The sequence below is a fragment of the Syngnathus typhle genome, linkage group LG11, assembly GCF_033458585.1.
Source record: "Syngnathus typhle isolate RoL2023-S1 ecotype Sweden linkage group LG11, RoL_Styp_1.0, whole genome shotgun sequence".
Classification (NCBI taxonomy): domain Eukaryota; kingdom Metazoa; phylum Chordata; class Actinopteri; order Syngnathiformes; family Syngnathidae; genus Syngnathus; species Syngnathus typhle.
This window is the reverse complement of record NC_083748.1, coordinates 3,032,556-3,048,565: the sequence shown is the minus strand read 5'-3', so window position 1 is coordinate 3,048,565 and position 16,010 is coordinate 3,032,556. Positions and strand designations below refer to the sequence as shown.

The window sequence follows — 16,010 nt, the reverse complement described above, 5'->3', positions numbered from 1 at the left end:
ATAAATCTGTCCGCTATTCAGCCATGCGAATTCTCACTTTTGGGTGGCTTGGAGGTTGATGAATGAAAGAAACGGTCAGCCTCAAATTGGCATAGTTTGAAATCCAAGAATTATATCATTTTTTTCTTTTAATGATAACCAGTGAGTGCAGTGAATAAGAGGTATGAACATATACAAGGTAAAATGAACAAAAGAGCTATCCGCTTCTGAAAAAAAAAAAAGAAAAAAAAAAAGCCTCGGTGCCGTTCTCACCTTCAATGCCCGAGTGCTTCTCTGTGCTTTTCACAAAAGACTGATCTATCATGTATTTTAACAGGAATTTGCTTTCACCTCTACAGGGGACGGCGTGTGGTTAGCAAATTGTCAAGTTTTCAGCAAAAGATTTCAAAATGTAGACAAAGTCCATCGACTGACAAAATGGTCAAAATATAGAAATCCACAGCGACGGGCCAAATGAGGTTAATAGTCTCATCTAATGAACATTCTGGTTCAACACATCACATTTAGACACATTTAGACATATTTAGATTCAAGTTGAATCATACTGTAAATATAAAAAAAAAGCAGTTGTCAATATTATATATTAAGCGGGTTTGTTGATTTAGCGGCACTAATTTTGCAGTTAGGAGATCTTTCGGTGAATTTAAGCAAGCGATTGAATAATGACGTTATCACAAGCTCAGTGGCCTAGTGGTAGAGTGTCCGCCCTGAGACTGGAAGGTTGTGGGTTCAAACCCTGGCCGGGTCATACCAAAGACTATAAAAATGGGACCCATTGCCTCCCTGCTTGGCACTCAGCATTAAGGGTTGGAATTGGGGGCTTAGATCACCAAATGATTCCCGAGCGCTGCACCGCTGCTGCTCACTGCTCCCCTCTCCCCCAGGGGATGGATCAAAATCACATGGGGATGGGTCAAATGCAGAGGACAAATTTCACCACACCCAGATGTGTGTGTGACGATCATTGGGACTTTCACTTTAACAAGGTGATATAAATGTCATGTTTGCTTTTGTTTTCCTAAAATGCTCCTCAAGGACTCTGGCGCGACGCATTTGAAGCTCCAAACAAAAAAGATTTGTCATATCAGCCGTATGAATTATTGCCATGAGATGGCTTCCGACAAATCTTTTTAATTAGCTCGTTGCGCATGATTAACCATTAGTTAACTGAACAGGAACGTTGATTGTTTCTTCTTCCCTTTGAAGGATTTAACCACCCTCCCCCAAAAAATGTTAAAAAAAAAACCACATCTGATAATCGCTTGTTTCAAACTGGAGTCGGCATCCATGTTGGATAAGGTCAGGAAAAGCAAAGTGGAAAATGTCAGTCCACTTTAAAGGCGAGCAGCCAAACAAAGCAAGCAAAAGGGCAGCAATTTAAGACCATTACAGGTAGAGCAATTTATTGCTAGTATTATTTCATGGCATCAGGAAATCCTATCTATCCATAATTTAGCTGTGACATTTGGACACATCCTCATACGTGAATGACAGAATAGCTCAACGTTGCCAGCCATCATATCAGAGCATAACTGAATCAAGGTCAACAGCATTTCCATTATGGTCAGAATGTTTTTTTATTTTTATTCCACTTTTTAATTTGTGAAAACAAGATGCGCTATCTATGAAAATAAAAGCTGCGTCAGTGTCTGTGTGCTCGCCCCTCCCTTCCAGTGGCTCTCAATCTATGTACTAATTACAGTCACCTGCCTCTCGTTACCTGTCGCGTGTATAAATTCTGTCTGGGTGTCACACACCCGTTGGATTGTTCTTGTCTCTCGTCGTTGTCGTCGTTCCTGTCTTTATCTTGTCTTTATCTTGTCTTTTGTTCAGTTAGTCTTGTCCCTAGTCGAGCTTCTTATAGTCTGTCTTTGAGTTCTCCAATAAACCCTGGTCCAAGCTGCATTTGGTCGCCCTGCTCCATTTCTTCCATGACTAGCTGTGTATATGAAATAAAGAACAATACAATATCATAATGCACTTTATGAAACGCGCGAATACAAATATTCCAAATTTGATGAAAACATTGTGACATTATGGAAAATTGGCATTTTAAAGCAATTTGGTGCCTGCCATTTTTATAAAGTGATTACATTTTTTTTAATGTGATTTCCCTACTCAACCTGCAAAAGAACATTGCATACAGCACGACCTGTTTATTACTCTCATCGGTTTTAAAACCAAACTAAACCTCAACAAAAGCGAACATGAGTAATGGCATGCTTGACCATCAATCAAATGTAGGCGGAGGCAAAGCAACACCGCGGACCACCTGCCGTATTGATATTCTCGCTGCCACCGAAAGGAGGGAATGGGCTGTTACTAAAGGGGAGGCAAAGAAACAAAGTGCTCTGTTTTTACACCGGGGATATTAAAGCTGCTGCAGAAGCGAACGCCATCCATCACCAGCCGCGTTTAGATGCGAAGCTGAGGGCTTTCACGTCACCTTCTCCGCCCAAACTGCGCACACTTCATTTAAAGCAGTCAATGAGGCCATGTGACTGATGGAGGGAGCAACAATTGAACAACAGTCTGGACTCAGAATTAAGACATTTGTCTTAGTCGCTTTTTATTTGGAGCCAAACTTTTCCCAAAAGTGCACACATTGTGCTACTTAATATTCATCCAGTCCACAAGCTGCCAAGTACAGCAAGTCCATTTATCACCCTCGACTGTCACGTGGCTTCTCACTTTTACACAAATCCTTTCGAGAAAGTTGGGTTAGCTTTTGCTTTGGATTTTCTATTTTGACCAATAATGTCAGCAATTCATGATGATGATCATAGAATAGAAAATGAAACTGTTAGCTTATTTGGCAACTACAGCAAACCCGCATTACTGTGAAAATCTTGAGTAATGGACAAGATTTTGCGGGGTGGGAAGACCCTCCCATCCACCCATCCATCCACCCACTCATCCATCCAGCCATCCGCTCTCCCATCCATCCACCCACCCATCCATCCAACCAACCATCTTGAGTTCTGAATATACCCCAAACTATGATAACAAAGCACTAACATCATTTCACACCCATTTTATGTTACCTTTCAAATGTAATGGCTCGCAGAGGATTTGATAAAAAAAAAAAAAAAAAAAATACTCCAGAAGCGTGAAGACCACTTTGTAGTTATGTCAAATCATAAGACTCCATTAAGATGAATGGAATTGCCATTAATTCATTCCTGGCCCGTACCACATTAATTCCAATGGCATTAATCATTGACAAATATGGCTATTTTACCATGATGTATTTTGGGTGTGTTTAGTTCCATATTTATGTATTTATAATCTAATTTATTTACAAATTATAGCTAAATAATGTTCAAGTTTTGCTTGTCATTCAAATCATTCTCTTCCTCATTGCCGATATTTCTCATCATGGATGTGAGGTATACAACAGATGCTATTTAATAAGGTACGGGATTGGACTCCAAACCAGAAATATGACCATTTTAAATCAGTTAATATCAGCCAGCTGATTAATTGGTTGGGCACCAAACCAATTTTAATAAAAATGATTATTTTTAGCCAAATTGATGAGTCATTTGTGACCCACTTCCATAAAAGTTTGGGTCCAGTCACTGGTGCATCTCAGGGTTAATTACACGCAAGTGTAATATGCCATCTGGTTTGGAAGGTATTGTTGAGTAAAATTAATATGTTGTCGATGGAAGGTTTAAGAGGTAAACTGCCGAGTGGCTATGAGAGATTGATGACTTGCGGGTCGAGTAACACTGCTCCTTTATGTGTTTACAGCGGATTTTCACGTTCTGGTGTTCAAGTCATCAATCTTGCTAGAATAAATAAAAGTGACAAATTACAGTGTGTGCTCTTTACACCTGTCAAGGCAACAATAACACAAACATTTCATCGTCCTTTGGTCGCCCTTGCGACGGCAATAGTTGATGATCTTCATCGCCGTTGTAACAAAGTGTGACTTTGCCACTGCTTTCTTTTCCGTCTCCCGGGAGTAGAACGCAAGTCGGACGGATTGATTTCTTTGGTTTCACGCTGCCTCTTCTTCTTCTTCTTCTCTCATTAGATTAGAATTTATTTTCGTTGCATCATCTGTTCAGAGCGTGCTGTTCCTTCTGCGTCTCTGACAAAGACAACAAAAAAGCGCAATTGAGATTAAATGTTTTTGTCACGCGCTTTATACATTTCAAGATAAGGTTAGGGTTAGTTTTGTTAGTTCACAATCATTTGATGACATATTGTCATGTCGTTGCATCAGTCATGAATAATCTACAAAAGCGATGGGCAACCTTTTATTAGTGCCACTAGGGGGCGACATGGTACCATGCACTTCCTCACAAGTCTGCCATCAAGTGGACAGCTGTGATATTACAACTCAACACCATATAATTAATTGCCCTGCCCTATCTTACAGTATTATTTATGCCGCAAAATAATTATGTGATTACGGACTGGATATGTACTGTGTGTGTATGGAGAAGCAGTATGCTTGTAGGGGAAGTTTAGAGGAAGCAGCAGACGGCGCAGGAGGAAGTCAATCCAATAATCCAGTCCTCAGTGCATTTTTCAGCATGAACACTCAAGAGCTTCGGGGCTGAGGAGAAAATACGACACCTGCCTGCTTCTTGGGCTTACGAGTCTTATCGTGTCAGAGTGGATAAAAACAGCAAAATGCCTCCAAAGTCAATATCAAACCAGAGCGTGCGATGTTGCAATGTGAATATTTGAGATGTTAATAGCCATTATCGCAGTCACGGTTGATTAACAGGAGTAATTGTCTCGCTGAAGGATACAAAGTGTCAAAGCACAGTGCTATGCATTTCATCATCCAATTTTGTGTGGATTAGTGTTTTCCAGATACTTGTTATCAGGTCACTGTTGAAGGCTGACCTCCACAAAAGACTAATATATCCCAACCTGTGATCTATGTTCTTTGCAGATACGGAGACATGGTGCCAAAGACCATCGCCGGAAAGATCTTCGGGTCTATCTGTTCGCTCAGCGGCGTGCTTGTCATCGCCCTGCCCGTGCCCGTCATTGTTTCCAACTTCAGTCGCATTTACCATCAGAACCAGAGGGCGGACAAACGCCGTGCCCAGAAGGTAAAGACTTACATGTATCTTCTACAAAAATGGTTTTGTTTATTTTAACTCGTCTTGTTCTGCGGCTTTTTTAATTCACTCCTCTTAATTGAACATGATTATTTTTTATGGACTGAGTAGAAATAGAGGATCAAGGACAAAAGGTTTGACCTCAATCAACCAGCACCCAGAGCTACAAACACCCTAAAACTCACAAATCCACTGCCCTTTTATTTGACATTCTTGTACATGTCTCACACACACACACATGCACACACACACACGCAGACACACACAGACACACACACTTCATAGCCGAGTGTTAAATGTTAGCTATCCACTCAGTGCTCTCACCTCGTGCGTGTGACCTTTTCCACAGGACTCCATAAAAGAAGCATTACGATAAGAGCTGCTGGAAGCAAATTGAGGAGGTTGACGTATTTGATGGGTCGTGACCCTCGTTAGTCTCAGCACAACAGTCACCGGACGCTTTGTTAAATAATCTTGTTTCCTCTATCAAATCAGACAAGAACACACAAGGAGACACAACTTGAGTTTACATATGAATAAAAATCAACAAAATAACAGTAGCGGAATGAAAACTGGGACAAAAGTTTGGTCGTTGGAATCCGGGCAAAACTAGGGCATACTAAAAAATGAAATTCTACTTCATATGAATTCATCCATCTATTTTTTAAGCTTTTGTCCTTAACCAATCAGACAGCAGACATACACAAATAGCAATTTACACTCGTTTTTGACACATTTTTATAGCTGTGTTTGGCATACAATTGTTATTTACTTCAGACTTTAGGACCGGGCTATCGCAGGTTAGCGACACGCTACGCGTCCATCTTGATTTGCAGAGTGGAAAGGAGATCCAGTCAGCTGGATTTTTCTGAATAAGAATACTTTCTACTGACTTTCTGAACTTGAAAAGTTTCACAAGAATATAATAAGCCTTATTAGAAGTCGTTCCCTGACTGAAGGGTAAAGAGACCGCCATCATTAGCAAACGACGGCAAAATTCATTCAGCCAACGCAAAACACGCACCATTAAATCTGTGGCATCGAAGAAATATAGCTTTCAGAATAATGCTTTCATTAAATTCTTTGTTTTTATCTTGGGTTCTTATTCTTATTACATTCTTATGATTTCATATTTCAAAACGTTAAAACTTGATTGCGGAAAGATTATGACTTCCTTTTTCACCACATGGACGTTACCTTCCTTAATTGTTATAACGTTGCAACTTTTCTCGTAATATGACAACTTTCTCACAACATTCCGACATCATTCATAGAAATTTTCAAATTCCTTTTTAGCCTCCAGTTTGGTTCTCCATTATATTCCATTGGCCAATACTGAGATTTTGTGCAAACAATATGACAGTGATTCTGACCGAACTTGACCGCAGGCAAAGTCAGAGCTGAGTAAACCTAACTCAACCTCCATCTGGGCCCAATCGACCATCAAAAGAGTGACAGGTGCTCGCAAGCCTGACCAATCGCAATCGACTTCTTGCTGCATCAGAGTCAGTTATTCCCTCTCATTCTTCCTCCTCGTGTCAAGCGCAAACTTTGATCAGCCGAGACGAGCAAGAGGCAGCATTCAGGCTGTCAAACTCACTCTCATTAACTTATCGCAACCGAGACGGACACATTTCATTACGCGTGCGAAGCATAAAACGTGATAATTAAATCGCTTGGCAGGTTTCGGCAGATACAATTTCCACAAGTTCCCCAACTATTTCTCTGACTTTATGAGTTATGCCAGGTCTGGTTTATTGGGCCGCGTGAGGAGCTGAACCCGGTCGAGGAGATCGCTCACTTTTACAAGCACTTGAGGGAGCTTCATATCCTTCGCAGCTGCCCTAATATCCTCTTCATTTTAGCAAAATTCAATTCTCAATCTGTGGCATTCTCCATCGGCCTTCCTCTGCTGAGTTATCAAATCCATCTTTCCAGGGGCTCACTCATTTATTCTACGCAAGAGAGAAAGAATTTAAAGTGTTGATCTCCAATAGTGTTTTTCACCATCTTTAGAGCTGCAGCGAGGATACAAGAAAGTAGCCCAGTGATGCTAGCTAACTAGCTGGCACATTCAGTTAGTGGATAAGTACCATTAAAAATACTTGCAACGACACTCACAAAGAGCTTAAAGTAACATTCAAGTTTGTCCACCTGTTTTCTGTGTCCAGAAAGCTCGACTGGCTCGTATACATTCAGCCAAGTCCGGCAGCGCCAACGCTTTCCTGCTGAGCAAACGCAACGGACTCCTAAACGAGCTTCTGGAGCTGACGGTGAGGGATGACTTCTGACTCTTCAAACCAACAGTGAAGTAGAATAACGGAGAAGTTCACACGCACACACACACATACACACACACACGCACACACTGATCTAAATGCCCTCAAAATGACAATTACTGCCTTAATTAACCAAGGAAGAGTTTAAAAGTCCTTCCGTGGGCTATAAGGAAAAGTGGAAATGACGACTTTGTCAGGGCAGAGGTGATAAGAGCGAAATCACACGCAGTACTTTTCACACTTGCGTCGTACATTGATTTAAGCCTTGCCTGCAAAACTCAAAAGTCAGACTCAAACTTTTATCTGGCTTGTTTAGTTGCTCCCGGTGATAATTAAATATCATGTGCATAAAAGGAGTGTGCAGGAGGAGAACAATGTACAAAGTACAAAGGAGGCCCTAAGAGAACACATACTTGCAGTACCAGTACTACAAAAATACTGGTATCTTCTGAGGGCAGGAAAAAGTAGCCATTTGTTTGATTCCCATTTTTTTTCCCCCTTGAAAAATAAGTTTGTTCCACACTTCAAAAATAGATGGTGTGTGGAATCTGAGAAAAAAACAACAACATTTTCTTAATTAATTAATGTAAATAAATAAATAATCCTGCTGTATATTAGCCTAATACTATAACTGCGATGACTATAATAATAGCCATTCTTAATTTAATGCACAATGCCTCCCCCCAAGAAAATACAAATGTCTGTGCTGATTATAAATTGTTAATGTTAATATGTTAATGTTGTTAATATAAATTGTTATTTCTTTCTATTTGTGTAGAACGTCAATCATCACGGTCAGGGTAATCTGTAATGATTGAATCGGGACAACTGGATGTTTTGCTGAATTTGATTCTTGGGAAACAATCACAAATGACATGTGTTTGGTATCTTTGTAAAAAGCACTTCCAAGAAGAGATGACTTGAAAGCCAAGGAAGCAATGAATTGCAATTATGCCATTAGGCTAACGGTGCACTGCTTCATTATATCTTGAAAAAAAATTCTAATTTTATTTTGTGGGGAGAAAAATATATGAGTCAAGTTTTTTGAATTTGACCTTTCCTTTAATACGTTATCCCTGAACAAAGAAAAACACTTTAAATGTTTCCTGTGTGGCTCTTCACTCCATAACAAAGGGATAAGGGAGGGAGACTATAATAAAACAAGACTTGTATTCCTTCAAAGAGAAAAAGGCCCCATGTGGTTCAGCATAGATATGACATAAAATATATATTTTTCACTTTCATGCGAAGACATGACAAGATCAATAACAATCTTGAGCTCATCTTGAAAGTTGAAATGTCTGTTGTGGGGGTTAAAGCCAGTTGAAGGTTCACGGCAGCCAACGTGGGGGTGGCGCTAATCCTCAGAGCTGCTTCTTCACTTTTTTTGCAAACTTTGTCTGATTTCTGCCTGTCAGAATCGCAAAAAAAAAAAAACAGCCAGTAAAAATATGTCAACTACTGGAATATCGATTAATGATCTTTGCTATTTATGGCACTGGGGAAAAAAAAGACAGGGTTCTTGATTCTAACCTTGAATTTGAAATGTCAAACAAATTTTGCATCCATGTATCAATCTCCTCATCTAATTCTTGTGTTTTGCTTCATTTCATTCATCCGCCTTCTCTTGCTCTTCTTCCACTGCCGTTACATTGCATCTCTTAACACTAGCACATGGCTTATATCCTTCCATTTCCTCAAATCCATTTGGATCTAATCGAATCGGGAGTCGACGCCGGCGCTTGAGTATTACCATATAAATGCCATCTGCGAGTGGCCCTCGGCAAATCTACCGCGTGGCTGTCGGCGAGTCAAATTACAGCGGCACGGCGGCGGCTGTCAAGTCAGTCAGTGGCGCTGAAGCGATATGTGACGCTTTTCTCCGTCAGTTAAATTAACTGCCGGCTCCTGGCTCCCTATTAGGATTTGTATTTGTTTTGACGGAGTTTATTAGCGGCTCACGTCAGGCTCATTATCATTTAAGGTGTCTTCTTGGATATTCTGTCAATTTCCGAGGCCTTGTTAGATTAGTTGGCGCTCATGTCCTTGTTTCATCACATTTCAAGATTGAATGTTTTCTTGCGTGAACTTATTGAAATACATGGCCTTCAATTTGTCCCCCCCTTCCAGAAAAAAAAAGTAATGTAAATGGAAAACACACTCATCTGGCCGGTTAGTATTTGTGCTTCCGATTGGGTTATAGGACCAAATCTTAATGACATTGTTGTTTTAAAAAAAAACATGTCTGCTTCAAATCAAAATTGCAGATTTCCTTTCTTTTCAGTCATGGCTGATACGATTGACCTGCTCATCTTTTTTAATGTTATTCGGTGAAATAGGCTTCAGAGTTTTTATGAAAAAGGACGAGGACTACTGACCCAAAATAGCTTTTCAGTCCAAGTTTCCTGAGACTTTTTTGTGTGACAGACTGACAATCTATATTTCATGTTGCTCTGTGAAACTGGCTTCTGGGCTGATCCCCCCGCAATTCCATAGAACAATTTTGTCTGCAAAGGACTGTTAGAAACAAATTAACACTTCATAACCAAAATGGCAGACTTTCTGTGTCTTTTCAGGTGTTGGCTTCGCTAGACGATCTCATGACAGACATAGTATCTACCAAATTATGTGTTCCTAAAGTGAGACTGGCTTTGGGGTGGAATTTTCCCAAACCTCTGAAAAAAAATATATAAAGGCAATTTTCAGGAGTCAAGCACACTATTAATGCAATGCACCAACATTTTGTAGGTTTTGGATTATTAGAGCCTAGCATTGAGGCTTGAAGCATTGAAAGGAGGAACGCAATCACAGAGAAGCTGTCACGTTGCTCAGCCTACATTCTTCCAGTTTGCTTCACGAGCGTGCGGAATGTGAATGAGGATCGTTGCGGCTTCATCGCCCGGCACCCAAACCCTTTGAGCACACTTGCTGGGAGACAATTTCAATGTTTTTCATCTTACTTGGCAATGCTTGAGACAAAGCGTTATTGTCTTTCAAACCCTTTGAAAGTCTCGTTTGAGAAAGTAATCTTTAATCTTGTTTTTGGTTTGTTTTGCTGACGCCTGAAAGCCTTTAGGTAAGTTTCAAACAAGTTTGAAACGCAAACCCTAGTAACCACACTACCTAACGTCAACCCTAAACATGCTAGAGCATCTTTGTAAATACAGTATTTATATGTATATATACACACGTGTGAATGCGGATGTGCCAACCATTCAGCCACTGTTTCGCGCAAACTAGATGTTTAAAAAAAAAGACATTGTTTCATTTTTCTAACACCTGCTAACTTTGTTCCATCAGGGTGCAAATGCAGGTGAGCAGAAGCTGCCCAAGTCATCGTGTCTTTTGGAGAGCCAACACCACCATCTGCTGCACTGTCTGGAAAAAACAACTGTTGGTGCAACACCTCAAAATTCTGTCTCCTCTTGCCTTCTCCTCAGGTCTTAAACATTCTGACACGTGTTCCCCTACAGGCTCATGAGTTCGTAGATGAGCAACTGTATGAGCAGAACTATTTAGAAGCTGTTATGCAGAGCTTCCCCGCCCACAGAGCGTCGGTGAGCAGCCGTGAGGCCTCAACCCCGACCTGCTGCGGTCGCAGGGCCAAGAGGAACATAACTCTGCCTGATGCCGCTCTCCAAGCTGGACCCAACCAACAGGGCCCCTTGCAGGAGCTCAGCGCCATCCACATCCAGTGTCCTGATAGGCCATCGCATTCTACCAGGTGAAATAAAAGAAAGAGCCTCACCCTAACACCGAATGACACTCTTTTGTTGCCGATTTGAGCTCTGATTTGAACAGATTCAGAATTAAAATTCAGAACTTAAATCTAAGTCAAAACAACAGTAGGCTATGTATTAAATATTAATGATGTGCTTTGTCTCCTCGTAGTCGTTCAAAACTCAACCTGAAGCCAGATGACGTCGGGAGGCTCAATTGCAAAGGCAGCCGGATGACCACAGCCATCGTCAGTCTCCCGTCCCTGCCAGCCCTGAGTACGCCCGACGTCAACAACCTCCGCGGTCCCCCCACCCGCAGGCCGCAGACTCCCTCCCCGGGGCCCAGCATCCAGACCACCACCAGCTCAGCCAATGTCGTCAAAGTGTCGGCCCTGTGACGCTTTTAGCCACCAAGACTTTTGTAAATATGCGATGGACACGGGTGACCACGTCACAGTGGAAGCTTTGAGACACTGCGGTGCAACTAGCATACCAGTCCAGCAGGTAGCGGTGTTCAGCTTCTACAGTTTAGTTCAATAGAATTGTCACAAAATTGTTGACTGTGCTTACATGAATGGTTTTTTTTCTGTGTTTGTGTTGTCATCAAAATGCCTTTACTTTAAAGCATCAATTTAAAAATAAAAATAAATATTTGAAAATTTGTTTTATAAAACTATATCTGCAACCAGGTCATGATGTCATGATGGCCCCCGACTTCTCACAGTAAAAAAACCCGTTGTTCAGGTGGAAACGTTGAACTAAATGAATGTGTTTTAGTCAATTCATGCCGTTTTTTCCTCTTAACTTTCCGTTTGCATTTTTTAAAAACTATGTATTTGTGGAACAAGCCAATCAATGTGCTGTATGGACAAAATAATTGGGTCATAGTTGCATCTACTGAAAGTGAAAAATTAAAAAAAAAAAAAAAAAAGTTTGTGGTCCATCCAATCGAACTTATGTAGGCACTACTTGTTCTCACTGTATGTTGTTCATGTAAAGTGTGTATTTGCGTCACATTGGGCATCCCAAAAACCCAATGATTACATCATTTGTAATGGTTTCCTTTCCAACAAACATTTGTTTGATAAATATATACACATTTGGAGTGGTTTTTGATGACAATTTTATACAAGTTGAAGTGACAGCAAGCTTAAAATGCATTAAAAACTCTTGAAAGTAAATGCGGCTAAAATAAAAGGCACAGTTCAATGAGCACATAAATATTGTTGTTGTTTAGGCTTTGTTCCTGTGGGAACATCTAATTATTTACGCTGAAACGTATTTTATTTTGCCAGAGTTTAGCACAAATCTAGTTGGGTTTTGTAAAAAAAAGAAAAAAAAAAGTCATTTTGAGTATGATTTTTAACTAAATAATGACGAGAGGACAAGTAATGTCATTTACTGTATGTACTTGTATTCATTTGTGTGACATTCATTCCTGTGTTATGGTTGAAATTCAAAAGGAGAAAACATTCTGTCAAAACTCCTTGAACGCGTCACCAAAATCAAACTACATAATAGTTCTTGTCATTTGTAATGCAAAAATGTGAATGAACATCTGCTTGCTTGTCATTTCTCTGAAGGTCTTGGCTTGAATGTTTTGTGTTGCTGTTCTTTATCTGTGTGTGCGTGTGTGTGAGTGTGTGTGTGTGGGGGGGGGGCTGCGCGCGTGTGTACAAGTGGATGTTTGAGACTCCCTGTGTTTGTTCTAACAGAAGTTTAATGAACATTAAAATGCTGCAACTGTCAATATTTGTGTCTTCTGTCTCACTTGGGACCACAACCCATAATAAAATAAATAATAATAATAATAATAATAATAATAATAATAATAATAATAATAATAATAATAATAATAATTGTGCTGTCCTCACTCTGAAGCATCTAGTTTTTCACCAGCTAGACAGCGAGTTAACGACGCTCTAAATACTCATGAACAAATCTTGTCCAAGGCACTACATAAAAGGTTTAAACATCAGCTTTTAACACATGCACACGAGTCGACATTGCTTGCTGCCATTCGGTATTTGCTCTCAAAAACAACTTCCCACTGCAACCGTTAGAGGGAGGTAAAGCGCTACATGTAAACGTGTTTCTACTTAAACTTATTACAAAGGGCAGAATATAATAATAATAATAATAATAATAATAATAATAATAATAATAATAATAATAATAATAATAATAATAATAATAATAATAATAATAATAATAATAATAATCCATCCATCCATCCATCCATCCATCCATCCATCTTCTTCCGCTTATCCGGGGTCGGGTCGCGGGGGCAGCAGCTTCAGGAGGGACTCCCAGACTTCCCTCTCCCCAGCCACTTCATCTAGCTCATCCCGGGGGATCCCAAGGCGTTCCCAGGCCAGCTGAGAGACATAGTCTCTCCAGCGCGTCCTGGGTCGTCCCCGGGGTCTCCTACCGGTGGGACATGCCCGGAACACCTCCCCAGGGAGGCGTCCAGGAGGCATCCTGATGAGATGCCCGAGCCACCTCATCTGGCTCCTCTCAACGTGGAGGAGCAGCGACTCTACTCCGAGTCTCTCCCGGATGACCGAACTTCTTACCCTATCTCTAAGGGAGAGCCCGGACATGCTGCGGAGAAAACTCATTTCGGCCGCTTGTATCCGGGATCTCGTTCTTTTCTCTTTTTTTTATTATCTCTGGCTTGCATGGCATGGAAGATATGTGGTTTCATTGAGCAGCTAACAAGCGAATAGTGCGTAAGAATAGATCATGGGGGAGCACCAAGCAACGATGTTGCAAAATATTCCAGGATAGAAAGTTTGAGGTCGCACTAAGATTTAAACTCACATCACTGCATTCAGAGTCCAGAGCACTAACCACTACATTAGGTTAGGGCAGTGCTTCTCAGGGGGGCGCGGTGCTATTCCTGGGGGGGCGCGTGTGACCCTGGGGAACAGGCTTTTTTTTTGGCAGTACTAGAATAAAGTGTAATTGCGCGTTTTACTACAGCAGGGGGCAGTGGCGCTCTCATTGTTACTTCTGTCACGTTTGCGACAGTGCAACATTTTACAACTTACAAGACAAGTTAGGATAGTCACGGTGGGGAGGGGGGGCGCGAATAGTTTTCTTCTTGCTAGGGGGGGGCGTAACAGAAAATAATTGAGAAGCACTGGGTTAGGGTTACTGGTGCGGTTAGGGTTGGGTTTAGGGTTTGGTTAGGGTTGGGGTTAGGATTGGGGTTAGGATTGGGGTTAGCTTTAAACCCTTCTTTGAAACCCTGAATCTAGTACAAAGCCCTACTTTTAAACCTTAACCCTAGATTTAAACCAGGGGTTTCAAACTCATTTTTTCGCGGGCCGCATTGTAGTCATAGCTTCTTTCGGAGGACCATTATAACTGTCAACCCAAATAAATGTATGAGCACCTCATATTATATACAGTAAAAGCTACAAACCAAACTGACAAATAACTTGTTTTCAAATCAGACAAGTAAAAACTGGTCAAATATTTTAAAAATATATATATTATTAAAAGTGAAGACAATTTGCAATTCTTGTAATGACACGAATTTGATGCACAATTTGTCTTCACGGGCCACATAATATGATGTGGAGGGGCGTATCTGGACCCCCGGGCCTTGAGTTTGACACCTGTGAGCTAAATTGAGTTTTCTAAACGTTATTAAAGGCATAACCAAAATAAATGGTGGTGCAGTGTATTGTTATAAACACTAGATGGAAGTGTCGTAGCGCTCAAATCTCTGCATCAGTTAACTGCACGACAAACGAAGGTACACTCAAGTGCGCTGGTGGTGTGACACGCAACGTACATTTGGCGCACGCGCTCGTCTGCAGCCTATTCTGACAAAAGTGGCGTCCAGTAAATAAGACAAATTAGACCCCAAAAAAACGTGTCTGTACGGAATTCATCTTAACTAACAAATGTTTTTTTACTTTTCGAGCAAGCCAATAAACATTTAAACTTCCTGCTCTCCACACCTTTTTTGAATTGTCTACAGTGTACTGTGTCCTCTCTGCATCCATTGCAGCCTGGTCATCCTGGAAGAGGGACCCTCCCATCTGTGGTCTCTTCTCAAGGTTTCTCATATCCCCTAGTTGGAGTTTTGAGTTTTTCCTTGTCCTCCTGGGAGTTTAAGATCAGGGGATGTGTGAGAATATTTGTCATTTTTCACATGACCCGAGTGTTGTTAGTAACCTAAATGTTGTACAGAGGCTGTGATGTACCGAAATCAAATTCCTTGTTTGGCACGCTCAAACATGGCGAATAAAAACTCTTGAGCCGAGCCGAGATACTAATCCAAACTTCAGAGTTGTGAGGCACACAAAAACACCATGTTGCCAGGACAACGAATTTATTTTTAGTTTTTTTTTTTTATATCTCACATTATGTCGACTGCAGTGACTGGCAAATAGTGTCTGTGTGCGTGCATGCACGCTCGCGTACGTGTTTTGTGCGTTTCCTGTTTCCTTTGTGTCGTGACAGCTGAACGGAAGCGAGGGCACGCACCAACAGCAGCTGCAGGCTCTATCTACACTATCATAATAAGAACTAGTGTTACAATTTCATATCAATACTGACCTACTGTGTAGATATGTCTGCTAAAACAATATGTCGACGTTAGAGATAATTAACTCAGACTGATGTACTGTACATCAAATTAAAAAAAAGGGTGACTCAATATGAATTTTTGTTTTGTATTGGAGTGGCTAAATATGATTAAATGCTTTTTTTCTTTTCTTTTTATGGAAAATATTCGTGTGAAATAAAAAAAAACACAAACATATATACTGTACACCGAAATAAAAATAAACACATTTTATTTTACCTCGTGGTTACTCATGAGAACAATTCCACGCCCACGAGGATGGCTCAGGATTGGATAAGCAATGTAAGCGTAAAAAGGGCTCCCTCTTGAATGGACGCACGCA

General features: G+C 40.8%; 1 protein-coding gene across 2 annotated transcripts in view; it reads left to right on the top strand.

Moving 5' to 3' along the window:
• The window catches only part of LOC133162479 (potassium voltage-gated channel subfamily D member 3-like), a 33,276-nt gene extending 20,588 nt beyond the window's left edge, over positions 1 to 12,688 (top strand). The window contains exons 2-6 of one of the 2 annotated variants that reach the window (XM_061291690.1): positions 4,916 to 5,078; positions 7,259 to 7,360; positions 10,667 to 10,759; positions 10,840 to 11,090; positions 11,258 to 12,688. In XM_061291690.1, coding sequence (XP_061147674.1) covers positions 4,916 to 5,078; positions 7,259 to 7,360; positions 10,667 to 10,759; positions 10,840 to 11,090; positions 11,258 to 11,483 — 835 coding nt within the window. In that variant the 3' untranslated portion in view covers positions 11,484 to 12,688. Of the gene's footprint in view, positions 1 to 4,915; positions 5,079 to 7,258; positions 7,361 to 10,666; positions 10,760 to 10,806; positions 11,091 to 11,257 lie in introns of both variants that reach the window. The other variant, XM_061291689.1, reaches the window with a different exon arrangement.
• Positions 12,689 to 16,010: the final 3,322 nt, after the last annotated feature.